This window comes from Carlito syrichta, unplaced genomic scaffold, assembly GCF_000164805.1.
Source record: "Carlito syrichta isolate Samal-C Ts95f unplaced genomic scaffold, Tarsius_syrichta-2.0.1 Scaffold50662, whole genome shotgun sequence".
NCBI classification, from domain to species: Eukaryota; Metazoa; Chordata; class Mammalia; order Primates; family Tarsiidae; genus Carlito; species Carlito syrichta.
The window spans coordinates 211,081-219,672 of record NW_006994758.1 but is presented as its reverse complement, the minus strand read 5'-3'; the positions used below and the strand labels follow the sequence as shown (position 1 = coordinate 219,672).

General features: G+C 47.8%; 1 protein-coding gene across 15 annotated transcripts in view; it reads right to left on the bottom strand.

Annotated features, from left to right (window-relative positions):
* Positions 1-2,846: 2,846 nt before the first annotated feature.
* The window catches only part of FTSJ1 (FtsJ RNA methyltransferase homolog 1 (E. coli)), a 9,383-nt gene continuing 3,637 nt past the window's right edge, over positions 2,847-8,592 (bottom strand). For 5 of the 15 annotated variants that reach the window (XR_002481384.1, XR_002481387.1, XR_002481394.1 and 2 more), the window contains 7 exons: positions 7,495-7,547; positions 7,356-7,409; positions 7,167-7,269; positions 6,974-7,057; positions 6,170-6,273; positions 5,651-6,084; positions 2,847-3,370 (listed from right to left, as the gene is read on the bottom strand). Coding sequence is in view for 7 of the 15 variants with exons in the window: in XM_008048999.2 (XP_008047190.1) it covers positions 5,660-5,692; positions 5,887-6,084; positions 6,170-6,273; positions 6,974-7,057; positions 7,167-7,269; positions 7,356-7,409; positions 7,495-7,547 (629 nt within the window). In the remaining 8 variants the exon portion in view is untranslated. Of the gene's footprint in view, positions 3,371-5,650; positions 6,085-6,165; positions 6,274-6,973; positions 7,058-7,166; positions 7,270-7,355; positions 7,410-7,494; positions 7,548-8,592 lie in introns of all 15 variants that reach the window. The other 10 variants (XM_008048999.2, XM_008049020.2, XM_008049014.2 and 7 more) reach the window with 7 other exon arrangements.

Here is an 8,592-nt window from a genome sequence, read left to right as displayed (position 1 = left end):
TGAGTTTTGACAAAAACAGTTGGGTAACCACCACAACAGCCAGAGAGATCCTGTTAAGTCAGCACACAGCCCTCAGAGCTCTGCCATGGCTCCCGTCTTTCTCACGGAGAAAGTCAAAGTCCTCTTCGTGGCCCATGAATGCCTACAGGACCTCTCTGGCCTCACCCCCTACCACCGGCCCCTCTCTCACCCTGCTCCTGCCCCATGACTCTCTTCGTTTTTCCTCAAATGTGCCAAGTGTGCTCCTGTCTCGGGGCCTTTGCACGGACCCCTCCCTTTCACTCTTCCTCTAGACATACCCTCTGGAGGTCACACTGTCTGGGAAGAGTATATTCCTGGGTTCACAGTGATGAGTGTATGGACTCTCCCAGGGTCATAGTCTGGGATGTGATTCCTCCTTGGCTCACACGGTTGTGGGTATAGCTGCTCATGATGTCACTAGACTTGAGAGTAGGAAATACTGGGGTCACGCTGATTGTAGCGTAGACACTCCTGGGGTCACACACTAGGGTGGAGACTCTAAGGGGTCACCCAGATTGGGATGTGGATGTATCTGAGGTCATGCAGAATGGGGTGTGACCACTCTCAAAGTATCCTGGGATGTGTTCACTTAGGGTCATACAGATTGGTGTGTGGACAACATCATTCACAGACTGGAGTTGGATACCTCTTGGATCACCTAGTTTGGGTGTGGACACCTGGGTTCACACAGTCTGGGACAAGGACATTGGACACCTGGGGTCACACAGTCTGGGACAAGGACATGTCTGAGGTCACATAAACTGGGAAGTAGGCACTACTGTGGTCATATGACTGTGATGTGGATACCCCTGGGTTCCTGTGGGTCTACCTGGGTACGTACCTATGGTTATACGACTTGTGACGTGGACTCTGCTGGGGTCACACGGACCCGGCTGTGGTATCCTTCAGGTCACACAGATGGGGGTAGGAGGTGAATGTTCCTTGATTCACAAAGACTGTAGAAGAGACACCCCTGGATCCCAGAGACTTGGTGTGGTCATTTCTAGACTCACACTGACACAGATAGAGACACTCCTGGAGTCACACAGATTGTGTTGTGGACACTACTGGGGTCACATCCACTGGGGTATATGTACCTCTCAGGACATACAGATAGGTGTGGACAGTCTCATGGTCACACAATTTAGTGTGGGCACTCCTCTGGTCAAATTGATGGGAATTGACTCCCCTGTGGTCGCAGACACTGGGGTGTGGAGACATCTTTGGTCACACAGACATGGGTGTGTCCTGGGTGACCAAAATGTGAATGCACCAGTAGTCACAGGTACTGGTTTCACACTCCTGTGGTCACATTGACAGGGGGAATTGATATTCATTCTCATTGTTGTGTAGTTCTCCATTGTGAATGTACCATGATTTAGTGAGGTACTACAAACACACAGATGGGGGAATACATCCTCCTGATGCCACTGAGACTGACGTATATACACCTATGGCCAGTGACTATGGGGCTTGGACACCAGGGCACATACGCTGGGAATTGTGCATTATTTCTGTCACAAAAACTTGGTGTGGACACTCCTGGGGTGGCAGATTGGGGAGCAGACATTCCAGAAGTTGCTGGACTGGAGCAAAACCACTCCCAGAACACCACAGACTGAGCTGTGGGCATCTGTGGGGCCACCTAGACTGAAGTTTGGACACCTTTGAGATGATAATTTAAGGTATGCACCCTTATGACGCCACTAACACCGGAGTGTGGAAACTCTTGTGGCCATAGATTAAGTCATTGCCACTGCTAGACTCACACTCCTGGAGTCTCACAGACTCTTGCATGAACACTGTTGAAGTCACACTGTAAAGGGTGTGGACACTTCTGCCATACATTCCTGGGTTGTGCATATTCCTGGGGTGTGGGCATTCCTGTGGTCACACTGACTTAGGTGAGAAGACTCCTGGGTTAAATCACTGTGTGTGGGAACTCCTAGACTCACACAGACTGGGGTGTGGTTATTCCTGTGGTCAGAGGTTGGAGTGTAGGCACACCTATAAACACACACTCGAGAGTTTAAACACCATTTCTGATTAGGGATTGGGCACAGCTCACCCCACACTTGAGTGTGGGCACTCCTGCAGTCACATAGACTGGGGTATGGCAACTCCTTGGGTCATAGTCAGGTATGGAAACACCTGGGGTCAGATTGGCATATGGCTACTTCTGATGTCATTGGAATGGGGTGTGGATAGTGCTTGGGTCACAGAGAATGTTGAGTTTCTAGAGACAGAGGATTAAGCTGCACAAAGCAGTTCTGCCCATAGCACTGGGGAGTTTCTGTTGGCTCCTCTTTGTCAAGTTGTAGAAACTCAGGACTGCAGTCAAGGCAGACTTTTTGACAGTTTAATAGAGGGGTCTTTAACTTAAAAAAAATTTATTCTGGGGAACCCTTTGGCATCTGGTTAAATATGTGGATCCCTTCAAAGAATATATATATATATTTTTTGAGTTGGAGTCTCACTCTGTCACCCAGACTGGAGTGCAGTGGCCGCTCCCGGCCACCACAGCCTCGACCTGCCGGGCTCCGGCGATCCTTCCGCCTCAGCCTTCCGAGTAGCCGGAATTACAGGTATGTGCTACCACGCCCGGCTGATTTTTTGATTTATTGTAGAGATGAGGTCTCGCTGCCCAGGCGGGTCTCGAACCCGCGGGCTCAGGCAATCCACTCACCTCAGCCTCCCAAAGGCGCGGGATTACAGGCTGAGCCACCGAGCCCGGCTAAGAATATTTTTAAAAGCACACAAATACACAGGATTACCACAGAAGAAACACAATGACCACTATATAGTGAACAGAAACACAATTGAGCTGCAGTGTATGGGCTCTTTTATTAGTACATCAAATGATAAGGTCTGCTATCATTCCCAGTCACAGTGAACGTGAACAATATTCCAAGATGCCTGCAACAACTGTAATGTAACAGAAAAGGAACTGATTTGTCTGTGGGAATATCCCAGGTGTTGCCTGTACTACTGAGATTTGTTGCCAACATTTGCAACTGGTAAAAAGGCTAAACCTCAGTTATAGTAGTGAAAATAAAGATGTACCATTTTCTTCCATCAAATTCATGGACATCCCGATTTCTATCCAAGTTAGGAAGCCCGAAGAGGTTTAGAGAAGAGGTAAGACTTCACTCAAGAATTCCCTCGGCAGCACAGACAGACTTCTGTGGTACTTCTGTCCTTGCTGTCTTAGCGGTGGTTGCTGCAGATTCCTACTCAGGGCTTGTTTGTTCAGGCCCCGCTGATGAGATGATACCTAAAAACAAGTTCATCAACCCAAGTTCTGGTTGTCCTGATATTGAGTAGTTTCTGAGTCGTAGCAGCTTGCCAGCTAACCAAAGGTCAAAGAAAAAGAAAGTTTTAAACTAAAATACATGTTCCCACTTTCTTCTGCTTTAATCAATGTCCACTAAGCTGCTACCACTTTGTTGAGAGATGAGGTCTCACTTTGTTGCACAGGCTGGCATGCAGTGACATGATCCTAGCTCACTTCAGCCTTGAACTCTTGGGCTCAAGCAATCCTCCCGCTTTAGCCTCCCAAGTAGCTGAGACTACAGGAGTGCATTATCATACCCAGCTAAGTCTGCTGCTAACACTTTTTGTGACTTTTCCCCTTTTATTGTGAATTGCAACATACAGAAAAATGCAAAAAACATGTATGTTCAATTTAATAAATAAATATTAAGTTGTATGGTATAATTGTAGGATATTCATTCTCATTGCTGTGTAGTTCTCCATTGTGAATGTACCACAATTTAGTGAGGTACTACAAATATTGCTACTAGGAACATTCTAGTACTCAGTTCTTAGGTGTGGAATTGGCAAACATACAGCTTTAGTAGGTAATGCCCAACAGCCTTCTACAGTGGCTTCACCATCTTATATTACCAACAACGTGCAGGAGGGTTCCAATTGTTGCAAATCCTTCCAAACACTTAGTGTGGTCAACCTTTTTACTTTTAGCTTGCATTTTCCTGAGGAGTAGCTTCTCATGTGCTTACGGCCATTCCAATATTTTCTTCCTTATTGATTTATAAGATTTTTTAAATATTAGAGACTATAAGTATCTTTTCCCACTGTGATTTGCTGTTTCAATATTTTTAAAGGTGTGTTTTTTAAATGGAAGACTTAGTCTGAGTAACCTACTGGGCCATCATCAGAAAGGGCTGCTCTCTAATATTTAGCCCATTTGGGTATGGGTAAACCCATAATTTTAAAGGTGAAGTTTTACTAAGCTTTTTCTTAAAGGTCTTTATTCAAACCCTTAATTTTAGCCCATTTGGCTATGGGTAAACCGGCTCCCTCGATGCTTCCTCCCACACCAGGTGTAGGTTCCCTTTTGAGACTTGGCAAGTTCCTCCACCCAAATAAACATACGAATTCCCTCTCTCAGAGCCTTTAGGCCTTTGCTAAAACATTATCTCAGTAAAGCCTCCCATGACAACCCTTTAACAAAGTGCAAACTGCCATGCCTAGACTCCTGATTCTCTTTACCCTGCCTTACTTTTTTTTTTTGGGCTCCGGCGAGCCTTCCAAGTAGCCGGAATTACAGGCACGCGCTACCACGCCCGGCTGATTTTTTGATTTATTGTAGAGATGAGGTCTCGCTGCCCAGGAGAGTCTCGAACCCGCGGGCTCAGGCAATTCACTCACCTCAGCCTCCCAAAGGCACGGGATTACAGGCTGAGCCACCGAGCCCGGCTCACTCTGCCTTACTTTAAAAAATTTTTTGTATCCTGTATCACTTTGACATGTGTATAGAGAACAAGCTATAACTTCCACACTCATAGACTGTTTTATTGTTTTTTTGCCTCTTCCCTAAACTAGAAGGTCTGTGAAGGCCAAGATATTTGGTTTTGCTTCCTGCTCTATCTCCAAATCTACAACAATGCCTGGTACACAGTATGTGCTCAATAAATGTTTACCGAATGTCTTGATATGGAATATGCAAAATGCTTAAAGCAGTTGCTGGTATACAACAACAGATGCTTAGTCAAGGTTGTTGATTAAAATTTTAGGAGCTGACATCTAAATTTTAAAGGTGAAGTTTTACTAAGCTTTTTCTTAAAGGTCTTTATTCAAACCCTTAGTTAAAAAGGCAAACTTCGCTGTGATAAACATGCGTGTGCAGGTATCTTTTTTATTGCAGCGTTGTTCACAATAGTAAGAACCTGGAAGCAACCATGCTGCCCATCAAAAGAGGACTGGATTAAAAAAATATGGTACATATACACGATGGAATACTACGCAGCCATAAAAAAGAACAAAATCATGAATTTCGCAGTAACCTGGATAGAACTAGAGTCTATAATACTGAGTGACCTCTCACAGAAATAAAGATCTGAGTATCACATGGTCTCACTCATATAATGGACCTTGAACATCCAATGTAATACTATAAGAAAATGACTGATGGTACTGGGAAACTATGGTGGGGAGAGGAAGATGGGATTAACAGTAGCAAATATCTGTCTGGGGACGGGGAAACACCTCTTATCAACAGGGTGCCTGAATGAAACGTAATTGTATACCTAACCCTTAACTGTACCCCACAACATCATAATAAAAAATATTGATAAAAATTAAAAAAAGAAAAAAAAGGCAAACTTACCTTAATGGATCAAGGTGAACAATTCATTTCATTGTCTTCCATCTACTCCAAAAAAAGAAAAGGGACTCAGATATTTGGCTAAACTTTTCCACTCATTATGTCTGGTTTTACCCAGTGATTTTTATAGTTATTGGGAGGCAGGAAAGAGAATCTGAGCCCCAGAAACCATGTGATTCAGGGCAGAAAGAGGCAAACTGGGAAGGGGTCAGTGCAGGCTCAGAGCCACGTTTCCAGACCTCAGGGGCCAGCAGGGTGTGGCGCTGAGGGGCGGCCAAGGGCTGGGTCAACTTGTCCACTTTGCTGATGGGGCAGTCTTGGGAGCGGATCTCCTTGGCCAGCCGCCCCTTCTTCTTCAATGTGCAGGCCTCCTGGTACGGTGGTGAGATGGGGGGCTGTGTGGGTGGAGTGTACTTGTACTCTGAGCCGTCCTCCAGCTGCAGGAACACAAGGGGTGGAGAGATGGTGACGACCTTGGAACCCAGGACAGCCCCACCCATCTACCGTTGGTTGGGCACTCACGTCTAGTGGGTAACTTCGATCCGAATCATAGGAACTCAGGTCCCCACAGGTCACAAAGGGCACAATGATGCGGGTGGGACCATCCAGTTGGTTGAAATCTGGGTCTTAGAAGCAGGGAAAGATGACTGAGGACGAGGCTGGGACGCCTGGGGCCAGTCACGACATAGGCCACAGCATGGGTGCCAAGCCCTCTGCACAGATCTACCAGCTATTCTCTCACCCCTCCACCAGAAATCTTTCATTGGGGTCAGGTCACTCCCTCAGGGAGGTCCACTATAATCACTCTCTTTAAAACATCAGCCCCCTACTGCTTTTTCACTGTCTTGTGTCCACTTAGCATTTGATTATATGCTGCCTGGACTGTGTCACACTCACTAAAATGTGATCTCCACGAAGGCAGGCTCTTTGTGTCTTCCCACTAGGCGTGAGGCTAAAGACTCTTACACGTCCAAAGTTTCACACAGGGGTGAGGTTTCCATCTGGGGATATGACTGAGAGTCTTCCCAAGATAGAATTTCTTTAGGCAGGTGGCGTCTCCACCGGGGCAGGGCTCAGGATCCTTCTGGGACAGAATTTTCATCAGGTCCAAGAGTAATCACTAGGGGCCTAATTGGGCCGAAGATCCTTCTGGGACAAGATATCCATAAAGGGGTGGAATTTCCACCAACCAGTGGGACTGAGGATCCTCCTGGGAAAGAAAGCCCCTAAGGGGACAGAGTCTCCACCAGGGGGTGAGGCTGTGGGTCCTCATGGAACATAAATTGCATAAGGGGGCAGAGTTTCCTTGGGGACTCTGGCTCTCACCGTAAGAGTGGTCCAGCAGAGGTTTGGTCAGGTCCGGCATGAAGCCTTCCGGAGGGTCATAACCTTGACAGACAGCGAAGGCCTCTGGGGGGTGGGGGGGAATGTGGAGTGAGGGGTGACTGCTACTTCCACTCAGTACAGGCTGTGTCCCAGAGATCTCCCTCCGCCTGCCTGGCCCCTCCACCCCACTAACCGATGCTGGAGTTCCGGCTGCTCCTGGGCTTGGCACAGAGCACACTGGAGAAGAAGACACGCAGCTGGCTGTAGAGGAGCGTTACATCTCGGCCTCGGAAGATCTGCAGGGTGGGGAGGCAAAGATGGAGGGGTGAGGGCGGTCCTCAGGGACCTCGCTCTACACTCCACTAGGTTCTCCAAGACTTACCTTAGCCACAAAGCAGCCCCCTGGTTTCAAGACATGTGTAGCAATGTTCAGAGCCTGTGGGCAGGACAGATGACTAAGGCTGAGGTGGAGACAGCCAGGAGGGGGCCAAAGTAGGTCAGGGGTGGCCAGGGTTACTCACAGCTAGGAGGAGCTGGGCCTGCATGTACTCATCGACATCATGGAGGCCAGTTACTGCGGCGAGAGGAAGAGTTTTAGGAAGCCCAGCCAGCTCTAGGCCTCTTCTTGTACCAGACAGATTAAAAGCTACAAACATTTCTCAGGCTGGCTTACTGCTAAGGTTCTGGGTACAAATTACTATCTGCCAACTGGACACACATTCTGAGTTCCTAACCTTTAGGAACTAATTTTAATGCTCAAAACAACCTCAAGCACAAGCATCATGATCGTTTCCACCTGCAGCCCAGACTGCTCCTTGGAATTCCAGATTCAGAGACCAGACTCGATGTTTCCAACATCCCGAAGCAAACTCCCGGCTTCCTTCCCAAAGCTGCTCCCCCCACCGTACTCCCCATCCCATCTAATCCTTCTGACCATTCATACCTAAAACCTTAGTTGCTTCTGACCCCATCCCACCCTCACACCCTCTTCTCACACCCATGTTCAAGCCATTAGCAAATCTACTTTCAAAAGGTCTCCAGACTCGATCTGCTTCTGTCTCTACCATTGCCCCCACTGTCACTACTCACCTGGACTACTGCAGTGGCTTCCTCCCCCTGGGGCCTCTGCTTCCACTCCCGCACCTCACACTGCTCACAATAGCCTGAGGGGTCCTGCTACAGCCAGAGCTGGGTACAAATCTCCTCTGTTCACAACCCTCTCATGTTTTCTCTGAGTTCTCTCTCAGGGAAAAGGCACCATCTTCACTGTGGCCCTTGAGGCCCTACAGGACCCATCCTTTCACTTCTCTGACCTCACCTCCTACCACTCTCCCTTTCACTGTGTCCCAATCACACCAATTTCCTTGCCGTTCCTCACATGTACCAAGCACCCTCCCACCTCAGGGCCTTTGCACAGCCTGGAACTTTGCCTAGATTCCTCTCCCTCCAGACACATCCAAGGCTAACTCCCTCACCTCCTGTAGTCAAGGCAGCGAAGCCTTCCCCGTCCACTTTATTTAAAAGTCCAACAGGTACTCCCACCTCCAATTCTATGGTAACTTTTTTTTTTTTGAGTTGGAGTCTCATTCAGTCGCCCAGACTGGAGTGCAGTGGCCGCT